The 26,686-nt window shown below is 34.3% G+C and overlaps 1 protein-coding gene across 1 annotated transcript; it reads left to right on the top strand.

The window, feature by feature from the left end:
• Positions 1-400: 400 nt before the first annotated feature.
• Positions 401-18,080, top strand: LOC114306219 (protein BTR1). The gene is made up of 9 exons (XM_082883132.1): positions 401-809; positions 2,956-3,194; positions 3,274-3,380; positions 10,352-10,545; positions 14,589-14,656; positions 16,207-16,302; positions 16,403-16,464; positions 16,546-16,629; positions 17,574-18,080. The coding sequence occupies exons 1-9, from the start codon at positions 728-730 to the stop codon at positions 17,623-17,625; spliced, it is 984 nt and encodes a 327-aa protein (XP_082739258.1). The 5' UTR covers positions 401-727; the 3' UTR covers positions 17,626-18,080.
• Positions 18,081-26,686: the final 8,606 nt, after the last annotated feature.

Below are 26,686 nucleotides of genomic sequence, written 5' to 3'. Positions count from 1 at the left end.
AAAGAAAGCCAGTAAATAAATCCAATACATAAAGGCCCCGTTTGTTTGGGGTTATAAGAAGAAAATTGAAATTACTAATACCTTGGTATTACTAATACCTTATTTATTTTGAGAGATACCCTTAGGACTATTAATACCTTGGTATTACTAATACCTTTGGAAGGAGAATTCATAGTGAGGAGGTAGAAATGATATTAAAAAAATAGTGAAGGAATTAGAAATTTTTTAATTTTTTTTTAATTTTTGTATATTAGAATTTTTTTTTAAAAATACTAATATTTAATTTTAATATTTTTTTATTTATTTTATTATTTTATATAAAAATAATTTAACAATTTTTTTATTATCAATCTCCTTACTTTCAATCCCTTTCATTCTATTACTAAAAACAAACGCGCTCAACATATACAAAGAGGCGGTTTTCACGGCTTGAAACAGAGAAAGGGAGAGAGAAGAAGTATGAGCAAACTGGCATAAGACCACAGCTACTGAGCACATGATTCCCGACCTTTATATCCCCACCATACTCGGCACAACCACCACCCAAACCCAAACCCAAATCCAAACCCAAACACAAACACAAACACAAACACCACCCTCTCACTCTCTCTCTCTCTCTCTCTCTCCTCACGCACACATCATATCTTCAGCTCTTCTCTCTCTAGCCATTCCAACAGTGCCGCTGCTCTGACTCTCTCTCTAGACGCGTATATATTAGCTAAGAGCAATGGAATCACCAGATAATCGTTATGCTTCGTCTCCTGAGGCTCAACCGAAGCAATCTTCGCCTCGCAAGTCACCGACTGGAGGTTCTCTCTCTCTCTCTCTCTCAAATAGAGATCTGTAGTCCCTGATCTGTTTTGTTTCGGCATTTTGATGTTTTAATTTGCTTAAATGTCTGTTGCTTTTCTTATTCGGAATCTGTCTGTGTTTTGTGTTGGTAATAATGGAGAATTTTTTTATTACACTGTAAGGATTAGAATGCGAGTCTGTTCGAAATTTATTTCCTTTCTTGTTGCTTTTGACCTGAATTGAAGCCCTAGAAATGGTCGATTTTGATGCAGTTCCGTGTGTTCGGTTCAATTATGGTGTAATAATTGGATTGAAACACGTAATGTCGTTTTGAGATGTTTTTTTGTGATTTAATTGCATTAATTTCGAAAGTAAGTGTCTTTATATGTTTTCTATAAATTGACTTTTGAGCCCAAAATGTAGAGTCTTTTTTGCTCTGAATTTCATTTTTCATTGCAGTTTTGAGAAATGTTGTCTTCCTTAAGAAATACTAGCTGGCATTCAGCTTAGCAAATTGCAATTTCAGATACTACTCTTCCTAAACTACTTGGCAATCATTTGTTGACAATGTGGAAATATTTCTTCCCTTTTGAAAGTAAATATTACTTTATTTCTGTTTCAATTAGCACGAACAAGACTTCAGAATGGCTAAACAAACAGTGCCTTACCCTAATTAATATGATCTAGTGCATCGAATAACAAGTTCAATCCAGGGCGACCCAAAGTTGGATGATAAATTTGTGCTCATCTATGCAGTTAGGTTTGAAACATTGTCTTTAATTTGGTGACAGAAGGTCAACCCTAGGGATGGCAATTTCCCTCCGCCCCTCCCCTCCTCAATGAGGAACTAGGGTGGGGATAAGTTTTGCTCCCCCGAAGTTCTACCCCGCCCCCGCTTTGACGATATTTATTAAATATATTTATATATAATATTTTTTTTCAATATAATATAAGAAAATCAAGGGTAAATTACAATTTGTCAAAAACACGGATTCCCCCTTCATATTGTGGAAATTACAAATGCCTCATTATCAGAATTTTTCCTACAACTAACTTAAAAAAAAACAAAAAAACAAAAAATACCCAAATACCCTTTAATACGAAAAAAAAATTGTCATACTACTGTCAAATGCTTTGTAAACAATAATGATGGTGGTGTTGATTGAGAGTGGAAGTGGGTGGTGCGATAGTTGGATAAAGTGGTGTTACTAGTTGAGAGAAAATGGGCAATAACAAGGAAGGTGAAATAGGAAAAAAGAATAAAGAACATAAAGTGTTCAAAAAGGTTAATGTAGGTATTTATGGAAAAAAAAAATTTGTTGCTTGCGTTAGACACTCTTTGAGTTTGAATTAATGGTTGATTAACAGAGGGGTTCATTTATTATGTGATTGGAAACCTTAGGGGGTGTGATGTAATTTCTTAAATGTGAGGGGAGAACCTGTATTTTTAATAAATTCAGGGGATGTATTTGTAATTTATCCCAAAATTAAAATACTAAAATATTACGCTTAACATTTATTTTCACTCATTCAATTTGCAAACTTTGTTTATTAGTAAATGGCATTTTATTCCATGGTTTAGGTTCTTAGATGCCATTCACCAAAGAAAACGCCCTTGAAATGGTGATGCCCCCACAAAATTGTTTAGTATTATTAATATGTAATGCTGCCTCGTTAATAACTTAATTAAATTTTTCTTTATTATTGGTCATCATGGGTGGAATAATGATTTTATGTAGGCAAGTGCTTTAAACATAGCTCATTTAATGATGCATATTATCTAATATTGGTTTGACTAGAGATTCAATTTGCATAGTCACTTTTTGATGCATCAGAGAGGTGAACAATTGAGTTGTCTTTTATTGAACCCTATGGTGATAAATCACCTGTTGAGGTGCTTGGGTTGACTTCTCCACATTGTCATTATAGTGTTTGAATTTGAATGGCATGTTGATGACATTTAATTTTTATTAAGATTTTCTCTACTAATTGTATACTGAGTTCCTTGTTCAACGAAACTTTTCTCTTTGCTCAAACATGTATATAAGAAGTCATGCATGATTGGGCTAACATGTATATAAGAAGTCATGCATGAGTGGGCTAACATGTACCCCCAAAAAAGGTTAGTTCTATTCATGTCTTCATTATGATTTCCATTTTCAGGCAATACGGAGAAGAACACATACATTAGGTTCCTTGCATCTAATGCCGAAGCTGGTTCAGTCATTGGGAAGGGTGGCTCAACAATTACTGATTTTCAATCCCAGTCCGGAGCACGGATTCAGTTGTCACGCAATCATGAATTATTTCCAGGAACATCTGACAGGATCATTATGGTATCTGGAACAGTTGATGAAATACTCAAGGGGATGGAACTAATTCTTGCTAAATTGCTAAACGAAGTAATAATCATGACATAGCTTCCATTTAATATACTTTTCTGGGTATAATTTTTAATGAAATTTTCTTTTTGTTGGTCAGTTTTATGTTGAAGATGGTGATGACGTTGACCCAAGATCAAAACTTAGACTGATTGTACCAAATAGCTCATGCGGTGGAATAATTGGGAAGGGCGGTGCCACCATAAAGTATGAATACTGCTAATTTTATTTTTGTCTGTTAAAGGCTTAAAACCTGTTTTGTTGCTATATTTTTGCCATTGGAAAAAGCATCACCCCTAATCTGTCATCACCCACGATAAACATATGTGCTGGTCATGTTTCTTTTATTTTTCATTCTCTACTAACAACTAATTCTCTTGTTTGTTTTGAATTTTTTATTGATTTGATTATTTGAATATATTAACTGCTTTCGGTGGATTTATTGCAGTTTTTGACTTCATAATAAATGGGGCTGATGCTGATCATTTAGACAATATAGTAGTTTAAATATGTTATTTGCAGTTGTTTTTTTTTTCAATTTGGTTTGAGGTTGCTAGTGAGGAGAGGTATTGGAGAGTGGCGGAGTCTTAATATGGATGCGTTTGTGTGGATTTGGCTTCGATAGAGGTTGCTTTGTCTAATTGCATGGGGCTTTGGAAGGGTACCACTAGTAACGGTTGCGGCCGTTACATAACGTTTGTAGTAGGCGCTATCTATTACAACCACTTTTGTGGTGTGACTGAAATTCATGTGTACCGGCTGTTTCTATATCATGTAACGGCCGTTACACAACTTTACAATATTCTAAATAGCTTTCTTTCTAAAAAAAATATGCTTACAAAAAAAGAATGAATACTCAAGTGATTCAAACTCAAAAGAAAAAACATTATATGGATTTTTTTTTCTTTATAATTTTTTTTTTATTTTTATTTCATTACATTAGCATGGAAAATAAAAAATATTTAAACAGTGGTTGTATTTATTTTTATAATCATTTCATTTAATTGTAAACATTTTTAAAATTTTTTTACTGTAATATGTTGTGTAAAAAATTTCTTTAAAAAAAAAATTTAGTAGCTCAAAAACAATTTTTGCTTATGGCACAGTTTTTATTTTTATAATCATTTCACTTAATACTTAATTGTAAATAATTTTATTTAGTTAATTGTAAAGCGTTGTTTAAAAAAATGTCTTTTAAAATAAAAAATCATTAGCTCACAAATAATTTTTGTTTATGGCAATTTATTTTATTTTTTTATATAATCATTAATAATTGTAAATATTTTTATTTAGTTAGTTCAGGCATTGGTCAAAAATAATTTTGTAGACATTTAAAATCAATTATTCTTAAAGTCATTAATTATTGAAATAAAATGTAAAAAGCTCATTTTATGGTAATTTAAAAATATGAAATATATTGGATTATATTTAAAAACTAATAGAAATTGATCAAAATCTATTTTAAACCCTAATAAATATGATTTTAAAGAAAAAAAAATATGCATATCGGTAATTTTTTTTACATTGTGCAAAAAATTAAAAAATTCACGGTTCCGGTTACTATAACCGTTGTGTTACCCACAACCGCAACAACAACTGCAACCACAACCGCAACCATTACGGCCACTGCAACTGCTTTTCGAAACCTCAGGTACTAGAAACTAGTGTTTTTTTTTTTTTTTTTTTTTTTTTGTGTATTCATTTTGTTGTGGGAAATGGAGAGAAGGTGAGTTTTGGAGTCGTTTGTAGTGCCGCGAGAATAAATTGGAAGTAGATTTTCTTTCTATTGCTCTTATTGTCACTAATAAAGATGTGTTTAGTGGTGAGTATTTGAAGATGGGAGGCAATTTTTGTTTCTTTTCTTTTAAAATTGGTCTTCATAGAGAGTTGAATGAGGGCACCTAGCATATATCTATGTTATCCCTTGTATTGTTTCTTTCTTCGATGACTTTGGGTTTGCCATTTTGTGTAGTCAGTCAAAAAAATCATGAATTGAGTAGTCAACTCTATCAAGGGGACTACTACCGTGGATGAACCAAGTGTTTCGGCCTTACATTCCACCTACTTTGGCATCCTTGAATCATGTTCCAAAATAGATGAGGCTGTGAGGGGTCATACTGTTAATGTTGAACCTCCCCGAAGTAATGACATTGCTTTTGAGTTGAATGGTGTCTCTCCAAGAATGCATAGTCAAAGTAATGATGTGAGTGGGGTTACTAAGAGTGAAGGTAAAAAATGCAATGGGTAGAGAGTTAAGCGAAATATTCAGTGGTCACCATCTACATGGGGTGAACGAAAAAATCTTGAAGAGAAGATTAGTAATTTCAAATCTAGGGGAAAGAAAAAATATTGAAGTCTAAGCTTGGAATGAGATAATCAAAAGTAATGATGGGATGGCAACGGGTCAGGTTTTTTCGGGTTTTGGGTGCAAATTCTTGACTATAAACACAACTATTTTAACAATACGATTTCGTATTTTATTTTAACCTTGACAGTTTTGATCTACCTACCCCTATACTTTACCCTACCTTATCAATGCCCTCTCAATTATTTTATTTTATTTTTTTAAATCGGGTTAGAACAAATATAATCGGGTTAGCTAATTTTGCCATCCAGTGAAGGTAAAAATGCAATGGGCAGAGTTAAGCAAAACATTCAGTGGTCACCATCTACATGGGGTGAAAAACAAAAAAAATCTTCAAGAGAAGATTAGTAATTTCAAGAGTAATTGTGTACTACTAGCAATCCTTGGTGCCCTTTTTAATAAATTTATTATTACTAATAAAAAATTAAACCAAATCAAACCAAATCAAATCAAGCCTTAAGTCTCATCATATGGGATTGGCTACTTGAATTTTTCTTTTTCACTCAATTCTATCAATGACCATTTGGTTAGTCAAATTAAGGAGATTCATATCTTTATTCACTAAACTAGTCCAATTTAGTTCTACCCCTTCCCCTAACACTTCCATCTACCGTCACAGCATTATATCACTTCACTATTGCCTCTGTTGGTCTCCATTGTAGATGACCAAACCATTTCAATCTATTCTCTCTCAACTTATCTTTTATCGGTACTACGCCTACCCATTCGTGAATATACTCATTCCTAACTCTGTCTTTTCTAGTCTTACCACACATCGACTTTAGCATCCTTATCTCAGTAACACTCATCTTATCTACATGTTATTTCTTAATTGCCCAACATTTCATCTCATACAACATCTCTGGTTTAATAGCCGTTCTATAGAACTTTTTTTGTTAGTCTAGTGGGTACTCATTTATCACACAGTACCACAGATGCATTACTCTACGTAAGCCACCCTGCTTTAATTTTATGGACCACATTCGCTCCAAACTCTTCAGCCGTTGTCATAATTGATCCTAAATAAAAAAAATGTTCACTTTTAGGTAGTTCTTGATTCTCAATCTTCACTTATCCTCTGCTGCCATTGTTATTGTTACTAAAATTACACTCTATATACTCTGTCTTAATTACGCTTATCCTAAATCTTTTAGATTGAAGTGCTTAACTATTAACTCCTTCTTTAGTTTCATCCACTAGTACAATATCATCTGCAAAAAGCATACCCTATGGCACATCATCCTGAATATTTCTTGTCAACTCATCCATAACTAAAGCAAAAAGATAAGGACTTAAGGTTAATCCTTGGTGTAACCCCACAGTAATTGGAAATTCACTTGTCTCTTCAACATGCGCTTTAATAGTGCTCACTACACATTCATACATGCCCCTAATTATTTTAATGTAACCTTTTGTCACCCCTTGTGTGTAGGCATTTACTTCAAAAGGGAGGCATCACTGACATAGGATTGGAACTAAGGTAGAAAAAATAGTTTTAAATGGCGATTGGAAGCAGGCTAGGCTTCCACATGGGTAGGCATTTACTTACCTCCTATTGATAAGGCCATATATGTGGATTTGATTCATGGAGATTTCTAAACAAAAAAGTTGGCCTTCTTGCTTCATATTTTCTTGACAATTTCTGGACCTTGCTTTTTGCTGTCATTTCTAATTGGAAAGGTACCTTGTCTCAGGTCTTCTGCTAGTTTGTAATATAGTTGAACCTTTCCTTTTGTTCAATGGACCCTTCAAAGTGTGAAGTAGATGTGTTAGATGCAAGACATCATATGTACAGATATTCTTGTTGTTGGACGTATCCTCTACTAGCATGCTTGAGCATGAGAAATATATTTTTTATTATCTAGAAAATTCCAAGTACATTTTTTTTTTGGGTGAATAACATTTTCTTTTTTTGTTAAGTAAACAAAGTTAATAAATCCAAACATTGGATTTCCACCTATACAAAAGACTTGGATAAAAAATTTAATAAAAACGGGGCTTCTCCATCCCGTCAAATGATTGTTAGTTCATTTCAAGTTTCAACTCAACTAATCCACATCAACAACTATGACTTCATTCCAAAAGCTCCACCACCCTCTTTGGGAAAACCCACTGGACACCAAAAACAACAAAAACAAGAGCCCACATTTCATAATCACCATACAATGGATAAGGAGATGATCAATCTACCCTGCAACATTCAACTCTGCATTCTCTTTGCACATACAACACTAATTAACAACAATTTGTTTCAAGAATCAAATGATCCATGTTGGAATGTGTCTCATATCGTTTGGAGTTGCCCCTTCTGTGCTAGTTATAAGGTTATAGTTATAGTTATAGTTTCAGTTTCCCTTTCCTTAATACTTGAGTTTTAAGGAGAAGTGTGGGTTAGGCTTTGGGCTTTTCAATTATCCAAAGTAAGATTTTTTTTCCATGAGCTACAGTTCATGGCAAAAAAAGAGGGGGGGGGGGGGGGGGGGTTAAAGAAAGAAAACTTTGTTAGGAGCTTTAGATATCCAGATTCTATTTCAAGGGAACAAGCTACCCATATTACCCTCAAAAGCATTGTTATCAAATTTTCTTGTGAGAGGGATAGGTTGTGGAGAGGTAGTTGCTACAAAGCACAGTGTGGCTGCACCATCCTGTCCCTGCTTCACTCTACCTTGGGGGCATTAGATTTCTGCAGAGGTCTCTTCGTTGCATGGGATGGGTGTTTACCTTCTTCCCCTCCCCTGGCCCACCCTATACCTTTGAAATTAATGGTGCTTACCAGGTTCTTCAACTTCAATTTGCGTCAAATCTAGTTCTACTTTCTCCCACTCCTAGTAGCATGCTTTTGTTGGCCTTTATTTCTCCTGGTGGCTTAGAGATTTAAATAGTCACATAGACTCATCTTCATAACCATCACAAGACAATCTCCAAAACCGTTCACCTTTTTCAACACCTAGTCCGACATTTCGTCCGAACGGTCCTACCCCATAGGTAAAGGAGTTCCTCTTGTCGATCAATAAAAGGATCCAGCGATGCCACTGGGGTACATATGATGAGTTTTCAAAGTTCAAGCACCATCCCATTCTATTCCCCTCATTCCTTTAATTCAGCATCTAGTAATCAAGCCAAACAATTCCTTTTAAAAACAGTGGCCCAACATCTTTCCTTCAACTTCTCCTCTATCCCAAACCCTTTTTATCAAACTTGAAATGCCCCTATTTGATCTGCATACCACCATAGCTCCTCATGTCCAAGAACTCTTCTACAAAGAGCGGGCCAGACGAACCACTTCTGAGTTTAAGCACAACTTTCCACCATGCTCAAAACTTAAACACTTACCTTATGGGACATGAATGTTGGAAATTGACAGTTCAACATTTAGTTGTTTTTTATTTTTTATTTTTGTCTTACCTATTGTAGATTAGACAAATATTATACTTGGACATGTATGGATACCTGAGTTGCTTCTAGATTCCAAGTCGCTTTGCCTCACTCATCATAGGATCACTTCGTAACTGTCCTTTATGACAACCATCCAAAGCATAGTCTTGAAAAAAATTTACCAGTCCAATGTCAAAAAATGGAGACTTATTGCCCTATCTAAACAATAACGCGTTGGGGAATTCAAATGAGTGGACAAAGCCCATTTAATCATTTTATGTCACGATTCAGGAGACTATTTTTCTCCTCATTAAATGATATTGCAAGGAGGAAATGGTCCTTCTTCGGAGGATAAAATGTTGATGGCTAAGATTGCTTGCAGCTTCTACTTGAACTTTGCATCTCCCTTGTTTTTCATCATTCCTAGGTGGGTTAAACTTTGGGGAACTTACGTATAGGTTTTAATAGGTGGACTTATTGTCCAATAGGCCCTATGATAATTAATGGTGTTTTTCACCAAATATTATTAAAAAATGTCACTAATTGTTAATTTTCAGCGACCATTTAAAAATTGTTATAAAAAATGTCACTAATTATAAGTTTTAGCGACAATTTAAAAAAATCGTCACAAAAAAAGACACTAATTTTTAACTTTCAACGGCAGTTTGAAAAATTCGTTATAGAAAAATATCACTAACTGTAAGTTTTAACGACAATTTATAAAAACCGTGACAAAAAAAAAAAGCCACTAATTGTCAATTTTTAGCAACATGAAAAAAAATCATCACAAAAAATATTTTTAGCGACGATTTTGCTAGAACTTATTTTCAATAAGACTTGATGAGAATTAAGTCCAATTATTAGGACCTGTTGGCAGTTATCCTTAAACTTTCTAGTTTCCACTTGTCAACATTGGAACTGGATCTCCCTTTGAACTTGTTACCAAAGTGTCACTTGAATCCCATTAAAATCATAATGGGGTTAAGTGTCTTGTAGAATCATTATGGTAGCTTTACTACATACTTGCAAGATTCATTAATGGAAAGTCATGCCCCTCTTCATTGTTTTAGGTTGGAACTTACTCCGAACCATGGACAACCTAATAAGATGATCATCCATGCAGTATATGATAAAACATTTGGCGAAATGGTGGTTTAGAAGCCGTCTTTGTTATAATTATGCAGATTAAGAATATTTTGCAGCTTTGTGGTTTCAGTTATTTAGTTTTGGTATATTTATAACCTTAAATGTAGAGGTGTTCACATCCACTAGAAGTGGACACATGCTGAACAAAATGTTTGGTCTGATACAGATTGCCTATATGTATATCTTCAATTTTAGGAAATTTTATGTATTTTGATTATTGACTTTAATTATTTTTGGTAAGTGGAAATTGTGGTGTGTATTGACTATTGATGTTTATATATTGTTTGAGCAGGTCATTTATTGAAGACTCTCAAGCTGGCATTAAGATATCTCCTCAAGATAACCATTATCTTGGGTTGAATGATAGGCTAGTGACACTGACTGGTACTCTAGAGGAACAGATTCGGGCTATTGATTTGATTTTATCAAAGCTGGCAGAGGATCCTCATTACACACAGTCCTCTAGTGCTCCTTTTCCGTATGCTGGTGTGATTTTCTTTTATTAATTTACTCAAGCCATTCATGCTAATATTTGAGTTTCATCTGTTACTTTTTGTTTCAACCATTGGTGCATATTTAGTTACATATTTAGTTACCTATGTACAACGTTTCGACTAATAAAATGATATGTGCCCCCTTCCTCATTTGTTTATTTTTGGGAACCACTATTACTGGGACTATTTTGTTGCTTCAGTGACCATTTAAAGCAGTTTTTCTACACATTGGGCTTGAAATTTTTGAAGCAATGAACTAATATATATATATATATTATTTCATTTTATTTTTTAGCTCTGCAGTGACCTTTGCTTTGGCCTTCCTACATCTTAGATTTATATTTCCTGTTCTGTTCTATGAAGAGCGTCATATGTTTGTGCAAAAGTCTGAAGCTCCTTTTAACAAGAAACAACAATTGCTTATGTTACCTCCAGTTCGTATTGATTCTAGAATACTTCTCCAAACTTCGGTATTATGGAAACCTGTCAGTAAGAGAAAAGAAGGGAGGATGGAGTCAATTTCATGATATGGTTCAAAAGTTCTATACTGATCAATGAAAGAGATGGGGGAATTTTCTACATGAAATATTACATACCAAGGCTGGAATAATCTGAGCTAAAAAAGGTAAAAAAAAAAGTTTCGAAGGCAAATCATCTAGGTCAATTTTTCTGTGTTTTTACATGTGATGAAGTATTATAGGTTGACATCAAAAGCGTTTTAGATAGCATCAAAATCCAATACGCTTAAACACATTTAAGTTGTAGCTGAGAGACCTGGTTAAATTGTGTATGATCGTAAGGTACACTTTTGAAAAGATATTAATGATATAAACAAACCGGACTAGACTAGAGAATATTGAGGCAAAGATTTGTGGAATTTCGTCAAGCACAAACATAAAGGCTTCGTTTTGTAAAAATATAGGTATATGGCCAATGGACATGTTTGTTTGCAATATTTAAAGGGAGATTGAAAGTGAAGGGAACATATGGGTCCACAGGATTTGTGTGGAGCTAGTGGCTAGAGCTAAATCAAAAATTTGGGTGGTTGTTCGAATGGTTGCAGGTTGCAACTGAGGAAAGGTGGCTGAAGAGAGGGTGGTGCAAGAGAGTAGGGGTGGAAATTTTCTCCCGCCCCGCTTTGTCCCCTCATCCCTCGCTCCACCCCCAATAGATTTTCCCTACCCGATTATATTTATTAAATATATTTACATGCATATAATATGTATTCTTTTATTTTTCAATGTAGGAAGATTAAGATACTAAAATATTACACTTAACATTCATTTTCACTCATTTATTTCTCATCTTACCTCTTTTAGCTTTCATTCATCATATATGAAATATTATTCATAATATATTATATTATCTCTAATTTTTATTAGTATTTTTATTTTTTTTAAGTTACAAAATTAACTCTAACCTGCCCTGCCACCGACAGCAACCCTATTTGGCCCGCCGCCAATATAATTTGAGGTGGGGGACTAAAAACCTGCCCTAAACCTGACCCATTGCCATCCCCACGATGGATGGTTTGGCATAAGCAAGGAACAAGATTTCATTTCGTATCTATTGGTTATTGAAGTGGCATGTTTGGGTAACTTGGTTGGGTTTCCTTTGGATGAATTTGAGAAAGAAAATAAATCCAAATAGTAGTAAAATTTTTTTTTGGTTGAGTGGCACATACAATTTTTATTAAGACCAAATACAAATATAATATCTGACTACTTTTAAACTAGTTGTTTTCTCAGAGGGTCAGCCAGGTTAATTTTTAGTAAGACCAAATAGAAATATCTGACTACTTTTAATTAAGTGGTCTTGTCAGAGGGTCAGCCAAGTTCCTCTCTGACCTCACAAAGTTTAGGAATATAATCCCATCACCAAACAGCTGCTTTACAATATTATGTCTTAGGCGTATATTCCTGCTCTTGACCCAAATAGAAATGTAAATGGAAATATCTAACTGATGATCTATCTTGGCCTAGGAAGCACGGATACGGATACGGGATACGGATACGGATACGATACGATACGATACGGCGATACGACAAAATTTGAAAAACTAGGATACGGGTACGGCGGGGATACGTTCGTAAAAAATATTATTTTAACAATTTTTAGTAATGCAGTATGCATAAAAATAAAACTTAAAGCAAAAGACAACTTGATAAAGAAGAAAGATTCCTACAAAACTAAGAGTCTTCAAGGTCAATAGTTTCAACTTGTTCCCCTTCATCAGTGAATATCACAAGACCTTAGCCAAAACCAAAGCCAAAAAACCATTCTTAAATAAAAATTTCAGCAAATATACTTTTTTAAGTCATCAATGATAGTCTTGGAAGCACGGATACGAATATGGTGATATGGGGATGTGGATATGGCGATATGTCAAAATTTGAAAAAGTATGATACAGGTACAGCGGGGATACATTCATAATTTTTTTTTTTTTTTTGTGATTTTAATAATGTAATATGCATGAAAATAAAACTTAAAGTAAATTAATAAATAAAGAGAGGGATTCCTATTAACCTAAAAGTACTCAAACATTCATAAAACATCCAAAACTAAAAGCAAAAGCAAAAGCAAAAGCAAATGCAAATGTAAATTAAACATCATCCTTACATGCTAACACCAAAAAAAGAATGAGAGCAGAGAGAAGAAACGTGAGAGAGTGAGAAAGCGAGAGAGAAGTGAGAGAGACAACAAGGATACATCAATTTGACAAATTCTATTACTTAAGCTCTCACTATATTCCTCTTACGAAAGAACTAAACAAAATATTATAAGTAATATGTAACTTCGAGTATCCGATACTTCAAAATTAAGTATCTGATACTTCAAAATTAATAAAAAATTAATTAAGAAGTATCCGATACTTTTAAGAAGTATCCGATACGTATCCGCGAGTATCCGAGGAGTATCGGTATCCGATAAGTATCCGATACGGATACGTCACCCTTTTTGAAGTATCCGTGCTTCATAGATCTTGGCTCATTAACCAATGTTTTCATCTAATCTTAAGGTGGTCATCTTTGGGAAAATTGATGCCACGCTTTTGTGATCTTAGCTAAAGCCAATGAATTGAAGGTTTCGCTTGCTTGCTCTAACGCTCGTTAAGTGGACAACAAGTGGAGTGCATAAGCTCCTTTACGGTGTGTTTGGTTAGGAGATCTGGGAAGGGATTTGAAAACGGAAGGGAAAATGTTGGTGAAATGTGAATAAAATATACCTACATTTCATCTAATTTCACACACCTTTTCCCTTTCCTTTTCCAAATCCCTTCCCAAATCTCCCAACCAAACACAGCGTTAGAGAGAGGGTGAGTACGGTATTGCATGAGCTTGTAAGTCAAGGACGGTACCAGCTTTATGTATGAAGTAGAGTGATCTCATCTTGCTTGCATCTGGCGAAGCTTCTAACTCTATATAGTAGGCATTCTAGTATGAAATACTACTTTCTAGGTTGACCATGATATAGGACGAAAGCAAGCCAGGCCATATAAAGGTGAGCAGACCTTATAGTATTAGTATGCGACCTCATTCCTGGCATATTTTGGAATCATGGACTTCTGTACCTTTCAGCAATTACATTGAACAAGTTGTTCTACTTGCGTTCTCCATGTTAAAAAGTGGTTAAATATCTTATACTTATAGGAACATTCCTAGCAAGATTCAGGCTCCCTAAATTTAGTGAAGCTTCATGTTAATAGTAGACTAGAGGTACCAAGACAGTCTTTATCCAACTTTCTAGCATCTTATGTTTTATGTTGGTGTTTTAAATATTAAAAGGGAGATTTATGATGTAGGTCATTGAGAAGTAAGTTTTTTAAGCACTACTGACCAAAAAAAAAAGAAGGGAATTTATTGTTGATATTTTTATAGTGTACTTTCTGTGGCAGCCAATATTGTATCATGTCAGAATTATTATAGGAAAATTTGATGCTTTCATAGTTCTCTTCAATTTGAATATTAGGTGTTTTAGTTTTTGGTTTTCATGGTATTTCATCTATACGTTTATGCTTCCTTCTGTTGGAACAGCTTCAGCATACAATGCAATGAACAACCTTGGGTCAAATGGTGCTGGAGGAAAGTTTCAGAATAACAAGGTCTATTCTCATCCTTGAATATTCTGTCCTTAGCTGTAATTGCTTACGTTATTATAGTCACATATGATTGTATTTACAGTAGTCATTTTAATTTGGGATACAACCACAAGTCAACCTCCTTAGGCTGTGTTTGGATCATGGATTTGGATAGTCATTTGGAAAGGGAAAACCAAAAGGTGTGTGAAATGTAGTTATATTTCATTCAACTTTCATCTATCTTTTCTCTTTTCCTTCCCAAATCTCTATCCAAATCTATGATCTAAACATAGCCTAGAGGTCATACACAGTGTGAAGAGATAGGATTTACTAGGAAGGCCCATGCTTATGTTCATTGGTCCACAGGTATCCATCTTCAGATTCGAGAGCTGTTTATGAACTATAATTTTATTTTATTTTCTTTATTTATTTATTTATTTTTTTGGTAGAGGTTTTTCTTTTCTTCTAGGAGGACTTCTTGTCATCTTGTTGTCTCTCTTTTTCATTATTAATATATTGTCTTTTTGTTGCTGATAAAAAAAATAAAAAATAAAAAAAAAAATCTTCAATTGTTTCTACCACAAAAAGGGCTATATAGCGCCTGTGGTCCTTGTCTCCCAAGTTCCAATTTTTCTTTGGTTCACTAGGATCTTCTAAACTAGAATTGTTAACATTGTAAGAATATGTCCTGGCATCCTAATGCTTGACCTTAGCCTGAATAATAAAATTCTAGGTGGTTCTTAAATTTTGTCATTCCATAATACATCAATTCTGGATAAGCATTAGTAAATGTTGAAGTTTTGCTCCAAAAGAATATTATAGTTTTCATATCTGCTCTGTGGGGTATGCTCATTTTTACTGAAATTCTTCAGTTCTAAAGGTATAACAAGCAAATGATTAATTGTTTGTTGGCAAAATTAATAAACCATTACATCATAAACCTTTGGCCTGTTAGTCTGTGGGGGAGGAATATACTTCATATATTGAATTCTGCATTTCATTTGGAAATCTACTTCTGTGACTTTTTGTTGGTCTGAACAAAGAAGAGAAATAAAAAGGGGGAGGGCAAGCTGGGTTTGGGGGAATTTGCATTTTCCAACTTGGGATTGTGAACATTTATATGGTATGTAGTTTGTTAGAACATCAATCCATGTTATCATTGGTCATTTCTGTTTTTGGTTACTCGTAGTTGTTTGGCAGTCCAGCTTTGGTGCTCATTTTATTTAAGCAAATTTACAGGTATTTTGTCATTTTTATTCTAAGTTTGGGGAACCGAACTTTTTACTTCCGTTCTCTTTGAGCCGTGTGGAGAAGTAAGATTCATGTAGCCGACTTCATTTGATGGGACTTAAGGGCTTGGTACTTAAGGCTTGGTTTGGTTTGATTTCTCTTTGGGCTGCATGTAATCTAGATGAGAAGGAATCTCTTTTATAGCCTTCCCAGTGATAAGAAATTAAACTCGACTTTTCCATATGGAAATTCACTTAACTGTGGAATCTTATTGATGAGAATTTTCCTAATTCACTCGTCTTTTTCCGAGTTTGATTAATAGAAGTCCTTGTGGTGATCTGCAGGGAGACCAGAGTAACTCGGTGACTATTGGTATTGCAGATGAGCATATTGGGGTCGTTGTTGGCCGTGGTGGAAGAAACTTAATGGAAATCAGTCAGGTATCATATAAAGGATTCAATTCGGTTATTTTTTTTTTTTATTTCTCAATTTTGTTATGTGGAGGGCATAAATGCGTACTATGTGCTTCAATTTTTGCAGGCTAGTGGGGCCAGGATCAAGATATCAGATAGAGGCGATTTCATGTCTGGAACATCCGATAGGTATATAAACAGCTTGATGGTTTGAATCAGCATGCAAATAAATGTATTGACTCTTGATGTCTCTTCCACCTTGTTTGGCAGGAAAGTGACTATCACAGGACCACAAAGAGCAATCCGTGTAGCAGAGGCAATGATATCACAGAAAGCGGCATCTGCTTCTGAGAGGTGATGGAGTAGTTAATTATCGAGTTTTCTCATCTATCCTTGAGAAATTTGTCTGGGAGCTGATTGACTTTTAAATCTCTATATACATTTGGCAAATTTAGGCACAGTAGTTTAACAAAAATTGAATCTCTGATGGATCACCACAGAACCCAAAAGTTTTTGTTGAATGGAGCTTCATGTTACAGAAAATATATCTCAAGAGAGCAAAATTGTTGAAAGAGGCCATTATGATTGATTTTATTAACTAATATAAGTATTTACTTTCTATATACAGTCGTAACTTTACTTTGCAGTTGGTATTTTATGAGTTCTACTCATTGAGTGCTAGAATACTTATATTTTGGGCTAGGCTTGTCTCCAGTCCACAGTGGACTGGACGGTACTGTTAGGTTTGTGAAGCTCACCAAGGGTCTTGTCTCGATAATTCGAACCATTTAATGTGTAGAACTTTTCGAGTATTTTATCCCTGTAAAAAATTATATTAATCGGATATCGATAACACTACTTGTTCGGATCAGATTTTTGTTAACAATTTATTTTGAAAATTATTTACTGTTGACAGAAATTTGATCCGATCAAGTAGTTATCAATATCCAATCAATATGATTATTTAAAGGGATAAAGTACTCGACGAGTTCTACACATTGAACGATTCAGATTATCGAAACAGGACCCGTGGTAGGCCCTCCAGGCCCAACTATATTTTTACTCAAAATTTTCGTATTCCAACTTAGTTGAGTTTTGTTCAAAGTTTCTTAAATGCGAACGGATTATGTTAGGGTTTTTTACTGTCAGGAGGTGAGGTTGAGATGCAGGTCTCAAACGTTGAGGTGTCAATATTTTGAATTTTAAAATTTTATATTGGTAAATATATGAAATATTTTAAAATAGTAAAAATTTTTAAAATGAAATATTAAATTATAAATATTTTTCTTCTGGAGCAGTCCAACATTTCGATACGGAGAAGGAAGCAAGCTTTCATCAAAAGTGTCTTAGTTTCAGTCATCGTGCATCTTGCTGAACTGTAGCTTTTATGTTTTGATGCTCCGGATTAGTTGATCAATGGACTGGAATCCTGGATGCGGCGTTATCACCACACACGCACACAAATCTGTAGCTTTTATGTCTGTTTTTTATTGCTCGTTTACTTGATTTTTCTTAAGGAATATTGTAATGAAGGAGGGTTTTTTGTTTTTTGTTTTTTTTGATTAAATCATTTATTGGACTAACAATAGTTCAAGACAAGCTTTTCATATGGCTTATGAAAAATGCTTGGGAGCCACTAAAAAGGGATCACTAGAGGGAGTACTAATGATGTGACAGTGGGTCCTGTCCACTTTCTATGCCTTGTTTTTATTTTTTTATTATTTTTTTTGTCATTCTTAATATATTAGTGCTATTAGTGGTGTATTTTTTAATAGTTTAAATCATTGTTGTTCTTTTATGAAAAACTGTGGAATTCATTTAGTGATGCATAACAAGACCAATGAAATAGTATTCTATGAAATTTTGGAATTTTACACAAAATATTGTCTTGTCTGGATCAATAAGATTAGTTTCTGATCACAACCATTCATTCTTTTGCAACATGACATGTAATGGTGAATAATAAAAGAAGTGACATTAATTAATTATTCTTCATCACATGCATTCTATTTGATTAGAGGTATATATAGCATTATACTACTATGTTGGGGAAGAACATGCATACATACACAAACGCAACGTCCACCACCAGCAGATATAATTGATTTGATATGCATGAATGTGGTGAAGTCTCGCTGCAATTTTTATTTGAGACTACAAATGCAAACGATCTAATGGTAGATAAAGAAAATAGAACGCTCATGGCTTATAGCCGCCCTCACCGCCGCCATGTCCAGATCCGCTACCTGAACCATAGCCAGATCCCCCTCCATTGCTGCCACCGCCATCTCCGCCACCGTCTCCTCCATCTCCACCTCCACCACTGGCACGACCACTACCACTTCCATATCCGGAGCCACTTCCACTGCCGCTTCCATGGTCGGAGTCACTTCCACGCCGTAGCCTATACCTCCACCACCATCTCCCCCTCCACCACCTCCAACTTCACCAGAGCCCGAACCACCCCCTCTGCCACCACCTTCACCTGCTCCACTATCGTATTTTCCTTCAAGGGGACCATACCCAAAACCACTCCCAGAGCCATACCTTGAACCTGTCCTATGACTAGTGGCGGAGTTAGAAAATTAAATTAGAGAGGTTGCTTATTAATTACAATATCGAAAATTTTTACAAAAATATTTTACGCAAGTTTCTAGTGATTGATTTCGAGAAACATAAAACAAAATAATGTTATTTGTAACTAGTGTATCATGGACAATATAAAAAATATATAGATATAAGTCTTAAAATAAATTATATAAAGATAATTTTTTTTTAATACAAAATTTGATAAAAAATTCAACATAATGGTAATACCACATCATCATTGATATGTGATATTACCAACTAATAGTACATAAACGCATAGAGAGTGAACTTCACATGTCAAATGTAACTAACAATCCAATAAATTTTATATATTTATAGTGAGATTACTTATACTTGCATGTCAATAATAATGACATCATCGTCACATTCAAAAAATTTCATAGATAATATGGTTGATAGTAGTCTCTTCATTTTTAATTAAAACAACTATTATTGTTCTCATAATTTTTAAAATGTCATTGACATTTCACTCTAATAATATTTTTGTAATTTTTTTTAAATATTTTTTTATGTTTGCAAAATTTATAATAAAAAAAAAAATTTCAAAATCCACGGTCACGTGACCCCCGGGCCTTCACTCCCTCCGCCATTGCCTATTACCACCACCACCTCCTTCTCCACCTGCCCCACCTCCTTCACCAGCCACCTGCAATGACCTAGCTGCAAAGCAGAGGTCCACAAAGAACAAAACCAAGAAAACAACACCTATCACCTTAGAACTAGCCATTTTCAAACAATGCAAAATGGGTTGACACTAGACAAATGAAGTCTCTCTCTCTCTCTCTCTCTCTCTCTCTCTCTCTCTCTCTCTCTCTCTCTCAGTGCTTGAGAAACCAATGCTTGTGAGGAAAATAGTTGGAGCAGGGAAAGCTATATTATGCATTGTAAGGCTCAATTTTTTCTAAAGCATGAAATGATGGAATTCTAGTAGCTTCTTGACTCTTTTGAGTATTTTAGATATTGAAATATGAAATGTGAAATGTGAACGTGTCGGTAGGGTTAGTGGTGTTGGTGATGGTGGTGTGTGGGCTTGGCGGTAGTGCTAACTTAAGTGGTGGCGGTGGTGGACTCTGGACCGTCTTCTCTCCATCTTTTCCTCATGCGATATATTCTCCATCTCTATTAAACAAACGAATACACTTTGCTCCCACTTTTGACTTCAGCCTCTAATATAGTACTACTTTTTTATTTTTAGCCAATGGGACCAATTGGATTCACTCCGACTTTCTTCATTTGTTTATGGGTAGACATGTAAACGAGGTGAGTTGGGTTGATCAGTATGTTGTTGGTTGAAATAAGTTTTAAATTGTGTTTTAAGTCTAATTATTTAGATTTTGAGCATATTTCAAGCAAGTTTTAATCGATCTGATCACGAGCCAAACTTGAGTTGTTTGGTTTTTATAGTTTATGTAATCCAGTCGAGTCAAATAATATATTATTTAATTTTGATTTGAAAATTTAATGAATTTTAAAATGTGTTAAGTTTGACTTGTTTACATAATGAGTTAATTTTAAAATTTTTAACAAATTGAACAAATTAAACACGAGTTGAGTTCAAATAACTTGGTTCATTTTACAACCTTAACTGTGGATGCATAAAAAATTCATGCACTCATTTGCTCTAGTTGGAATTTTTGAAAAATTCAAGTGCCTCCTCAAACTGTTGTACTTGACACTTGAACAGATAAGGAGATAAATATTTAGATCCTATGCATCAAAAACATAACCAATAGTTTGAAAAATATTCAGTAAACTACAAAATACAACAAATTATACCAAATCATTACTTCTAGATACAACCAAATTAAGCAAATCATATGCACCAATATTTTTGTGTGTCAACAGGTTTGATATATTTCGGGTAAAGTGAATATTGCAGGAAATTCAGCTTTTAGAGGAGTTTAAAAAATGCCGCTATAGGTGTTCAAAACATTACTAATTCTTTTTGTGACGCTTAGTACCAAACGCCGAAGATAGTTGTCACTGTAGCCTTATGACGCTTCAGAAACATCGTTATATTACTATAGGCAACGGTGCTAAATGTGGTACATAATCACACAAATATTTAGTGACATTTCCAAAAGGGTGTCATAGACTTTTTTACATTTTAAAATCTAACTATTGGCGGTATAGTGACATTTGAAAAATGCCGTTATAGTTTTATTTATTTATTTAATTGTGGTAATTTTATGTGGTTGAACTTAAAAAATACTTGTAATAAAGCTGGAAAATAGCAATAATATGAAACAATAACTCCTATTCTGATGCAGGCCAAATTTTTAAAAATAAATATTTTTATTTTATTATTTTGAAATTAATAATTGATTAGGAATTTACTAATTCAGTCTAGAATATTATAAAATTATTTAGTTATTTACTTTCTTAATTTGATATGATGCAATTTTCTTGCTCAACAAGAATTAGGTTTATTATAAATAAAGATGTAAGCCATAGGGAAAAGATAGTTTTTTGAGAATTAATATATTTTGAGTTTTATACTTTTTTGTTCCAACTTTGGGTATTCTTTGTGAATCTACCATTGTTGAGTTTTTATTCTTGACATTCTTTGTGAATCAACGAACTTAGAGAAGAATCTTACTTCTAATATTCTTGTTGAATTAATCGATTTTAAGATTGTTATTATTTTCTATTTCGCACTGTATCAGTTGGTTTCAGAGCTCAAGTTAAAAATGCAAGGATGCTACGACAAATTGATGTTCTAACCAAACAGATTACAATCTTGTCCATTACCATGCAAAAACAACGACGACAGCTGAAACTTCGTAATCCATGTTTTGTCAAAGATGAGGAGATAATTGATGGTAATCTTTACTTTGTTGAGTTTTCATAATGAAAGACCAAGGAAAAATCATGTGTTAAAAAATTCTGAAGATGAAAAAAAGTTATTTATGAATTTGGATTCCTTTTCTTCTGACTCACAAGTTAAGTAGAATTTTCCTCCCTCATATGACATGTATCATAAGGAAGTCGTAGAAGAAATTATAGTTGAAGGAGACGTAGGAGATTTTCTCAACGACATAGAAGACAAAATTGAAATTGATCTAGAAAGCACTGTGATTCACAAAATATTTGGTTAGGAAGAGTTCAATGAGATATTATTAGATAAATACTTTACTTTTGGAATCACATGTTGATTGGAATTTACTTCCAAAATTTGATGAATATTTAGTGGAGAAGGAGATTGAAATTCATGAAGTGAAAGAAAAATTTAGACATTGTGAATATGCTCTAAATTATGGTTGTGTGTATGAGATTTTGCAAATTAGTGATGCAATCAAATTAATGAAAAATGATCAAGTGAAAGAATTGAAAAAAGATAGTCTTGGAGTCATGTTGTTCATGTCCAGCAAAGAGGACAAAAAATTCATTACAAGATGGATTTGATAAAAAAAGAAAACCTGTTGAAGTTGAGTTACAAATGGACTTATTCCAACAAAACTTCGATCCGAAGAGTTTTCATTACTGTCACGCCCCAAACCCGCCCCTAAAAGTTTGGGCATGATCACTTCAGAAACGGACAGTTAATTCGATACATACAACATATGGGGCCTGAACGGAAGCATCCAATAACATAAAATAATATAAATTAACATCCATCGAGCTCATATCTATATGCTAGGGTCACAATGTGCCATTAAACAGTTCCAAATATGATAGACAGATATATGAGAAGCAGACATTTGCAGTCACACAATAACATATATGAACATATGTATAGAACCAGCCTCGCATGTGTGCATACAACAAAAATGTTGGTAAAGAAGGTTATACACGACCAATCAAAAGATTAAAAAACCAAACTAAGGGTCATTAAGGGAACGCCACAAAACATTTAAGCTTCCTCACATTGCTTGACCAAAACGGAGTGACCAAAGATGGACTAAGACCGACCTCCAGGTTGACTGCCTACAGAGACAGACATAACACAAAGTGAGCGAGACTCGGTGAATAATAGTACTTAAACAATTTAATGAATAAACTTGAATTATAATGTATATAAGGACAGAGGTCACATGGTTAATCTTTTTCTGTAAACATTTCCAGAACGGCCTTGGGCGCAATCTTTATACAGAGTGGCTTCAAGCCCAGTATCACACAGAACGGCCTTAGGCCTAATAGATTATACAGAATGGCCTTAGGTCCAACAGATTTCACAGATTAGCCTTAGGCCTAATAGATTTCACAGATTGGCCTTAGGCCTAACAGATAACAGATTTCACAAATTGGCCTTAGGGCTAACAGATTTTACAGATGGGCCTCTGGCCCAGCAGACTTTACAGATTGGCCTCTGGCCTAGATATCAACAAAGCAGGATGTTTCCAGAGTTGTACAAATGTATACAGATTTTCCAATCATTTATAAATGTTAACGTAATTAACTCACGAAAAACAGAGCGTTAATAATAATAACTACCGTTATACAGAATGACCTTAGGCCTAGTAGATTATACAGAATGGCCTTAGGCCCAGATATCAGCAGATGTTTTCAGAGTTGTCCATGCTCGGTGGCTCATAACAGAACGGCCTCATGCCTATTAATAGCAAAACCGAATGATCTCATATCCACACAGATACCATTGTTCAAGAATGAAATAAGTTTCGTTTATTCGTTATGAAACGACGTAATTTACTTACGGATAATAGAAGGTTAATAACTGTAAACAAAATGTACTACTACAACACTATTACTCACAGTGCCGTGGTGGAGCGGTAGTCCCTCCCGGTTGGTGCCCTACATACACACGCAATTCAAGCATTAGTTAGTTTCCCTTTTTAAACAATATTGAATTCGTTTCGCTTCGGATGAATTTACAGACATTATAAAGGCGTCAAATACAGATTTTAATCACATCAAAGAGTCAAACACGTAAAATGGAGCGGGTAAAATTTTACAACATGGGCCACACGTGAGGCTGTGTGCCCCGCACATGCGGTTGTGAGATCCTGCACGTGCCTTTTTTCCAGTAGCTTCAACCCCAAATCCCCTGTTTTCCGCACATGCGGCTGTGAGCCCCGCACGTGCGGCAGTGCTTCCCGCATGTACGGCTGTGAGCCTCGCACGTGCGGCGATTCTGCCCTGTTTGTGCAGTCCGAAATCAAGCCAAAATTCAACAAAGCAATTACACCACAAGGAACCAAATCAAGAAATTTAACACAATATGATAATATAATATTGTGCTAACATAAACCACAACTCTCAATTAAGGCTTTACTCTCCTCTAATTCACATACACAACTCAATTGGTCTCCAATTATATATATATATATAATCATCGAATTCTATAGATGAGCTCAACATGCAATACCAAGAAAATAAAGTGGAATTTCTTTCAATAAAGCTCAACTCAACTCAAAATAAACAAATAATAAGAACACCTTCCCAATTAGGCAATTATCACATATATAACCTCACTCACAAACCCTAGTTTACATGAACACAAATTGAAATTGAATTCAAATCAGTTAGAGAGGTTCTTAGGGATGGATTAAACCTACCTTGAACTTAAACCTTCACAACACCTCTCAATTTTTCCAATTTTCCTCCATTGGTGAGCTTCTCCTCTTCTTCTCTAGCTCACTCCTTCTAACTCTCTCTCAGGAGATATTTTTGAGTTCAAGAGTATGAAGTCAATGGTTGAGATAGATATATATATATATATATATCTCTAAATGTTGAATAAAACAAAATTTAATCAGTTTAGTCATTCTGAATCAGATTTTCACAAAAATGCTTATTATGACTTAAAAATTATGCTGATCTCAAATATAAGGTCAATTTCAGATAATTAAGCTTCTAAGGCTTCCAATTTCTGATCCAAACATTATAATTGCAACAGATTTTTCTCTTATTCGACAGATATGAATCTATAATCATAAGATTCACTTAATTAAACTTAATTTCACATGAAATTTCACAATAAGCATACAAATGCACAGAATAGGGGACTGAAAGCATCCCGAAAAACATGTACGAGGGTCGGGTTATTACACTCTCCCCTCCTTAAAGAAGTTTGGTCCCTCAAACTTGTTATACCGTGTAACAAGATTAGAAATCTCGGTTTCATACCATTGTTCAGTTCCGTTACAGATGTTCAATTAATTCTTTAGTTCGAAAAATTCACAGGATAATCCGATATTTATCACAATTATTCAAAAGGTCTCAACATAATAAGAATCTCATAGTTTTATCCAACTAGTCGTTTCGATGTCTATTTCAGGCATGTAGAAATAAAAATAACAACTCCATATATTTATTTCATAGGATCATGTGTTGAATAAGACAAGACTACAAGAGTCCATTGCAGGATATTCAAGGCATACAATCCTTAGTAATTATTTTCCTGCCAATAAGTTCCATAGCATCAATTCTCAAATACAGAAACACAGTAGTTATCATTTCCTTAAGCACATAATTCATATATTCCCATAGCATACGTTAATTTCAATCACAATAAAAAAAAATGTTCTCTACTATGTTCATAACCAGATCGACCCAGCATTAATAGTTCATATGCAATTCTCATTAGAAGGTACATGTTCAAACTTGTCCAGTTAAGTAATTCCTTGGGTAAATCATATATTGCAATTCACTCAGAAATGAGTTGTCAATTAAGGTTATATATAGTTTTCAAAAGGAATCAATTACGTGGTTAGATTCAAATCCGATTCTGCATAATTGAATCAGGCGTCACCATCTACCAAGCAAGGTTCTGCCTAATTACAAGGTATACCTCCTTCCAGCAGTCACAAGTGAGTCGCTTAGGTACGTAGCCATTAGCTTCACAATTTATTCCTAGTATTCCTCTATTTCCGAGAGCATATCAAAGTCATACCATTATATTGGTTCAAAATTATATGTAATAGTTCTTAACAAGGTCAGGACGATAGGAAGAAAAATCCCGGTAAACATCACTAATTCCCTATAGCATTATTTCTAAGTACAGTAATATAAAGAGAACCATGCTCCAAATCAACAGTTACGATAATATCAAAGCAAGTACCATACAGTTTTACAAATTCCTACAGACATACCATCCTAGACACTTAGTCACACCGTCAGAAATTCGAATCTGAGCAATAGATACAATATAACAACCTTCATTTCGAGCAAAGAGAGTCATTCAAAGATAAGGTCAGAAATCAAGGTCAAAATCGTATTTAGTTAATCAGTTATAACAGTAAAGTACCACATCCTCCCTTATTAAGCATTTCCTCTTGTTACGGTAAAAAGTAATCCGATTCGTTTTTTTTCCCCCATCATTTCAGTGTTCTATTGTCCAGATAATTCTTTCTTTTCGAACTGTAGGGCACAAGATCAACTATATTGTTCCGTATCCACAATTTATAATTACAGTGGCCCAGCAAATAGCCTTACAGAAATCACAGACCAGTCATGCGGCTTCGTCATTAAACATGAGCAGAGCATCCAGTTATTCCACGTACGTAGGTTCTACGAGGTTTGTTCATAGGGTCGTAAATTCCATTAACTATTCAGCAACCATAGTAATCACACCCTTCGGGAGTCTTTCATGTTAAAAAAAATTCAATGGTATAGCAAAAGAATAGTTTGACCAACTAATATCAGAGTTAGTCATTCTTGGCATGATCAGTTCAATATGATAGCAAATCAATTCGTAAACATGTAGTGTATATTGTACAAATCTATATATATGCATGCAGTAGGAAATAAATGTCCAATACATATCGTTAATCCATCATTGATATAGAATATTCCCATGTCCATTCGTTTTTAACAAAGATCACCATGTCATACAAAACAA

This window comes from Camellia sinensis, chromosome 8 (genome assembly GCF_055761805.1).
Source record: "Camellia sinensis isolate YWXY chromosome 8, ASM5576180v1, whole genome shotgun sequence".
Classification (NCBI taxonomy): domain Eukaryota; kingdom Viridiplantae; phylum Streptophyta; class Magnoliopsida; order Ericales; family Theaceae; genus Camellia; species Camellia sinensis.
The sequence above is the reverse complement of the archived record's forward strand: the minus strand, read 5'-3'. Positions and strand labels throughout refer to the sequence as shown.

Bases quoted from the DNA above. Each gene is read 5' to 3' on its own strand.
- LOC114306219 (XM_082883132.1), top strand. From the start codon at position 728: ATGGAATCACCAGATAATCGTTATGCTTCGTCTCCTGAGGCTCAACCG. The intron at 810-2,955 runs GTTCTCTCTCTC...TTCCATTTTCAG, and splicing joins TCGCAAGTCACCGACTGGAG to GCAATACGGAGAAGAACACA. The intron at 10,546-14,588 runs GTGTGATTTTCT...CTGTTGGAACAG, and splicing joins TGCTCCTTTTCCGTATGCTG to CTTCAGCATACAATGCAATG.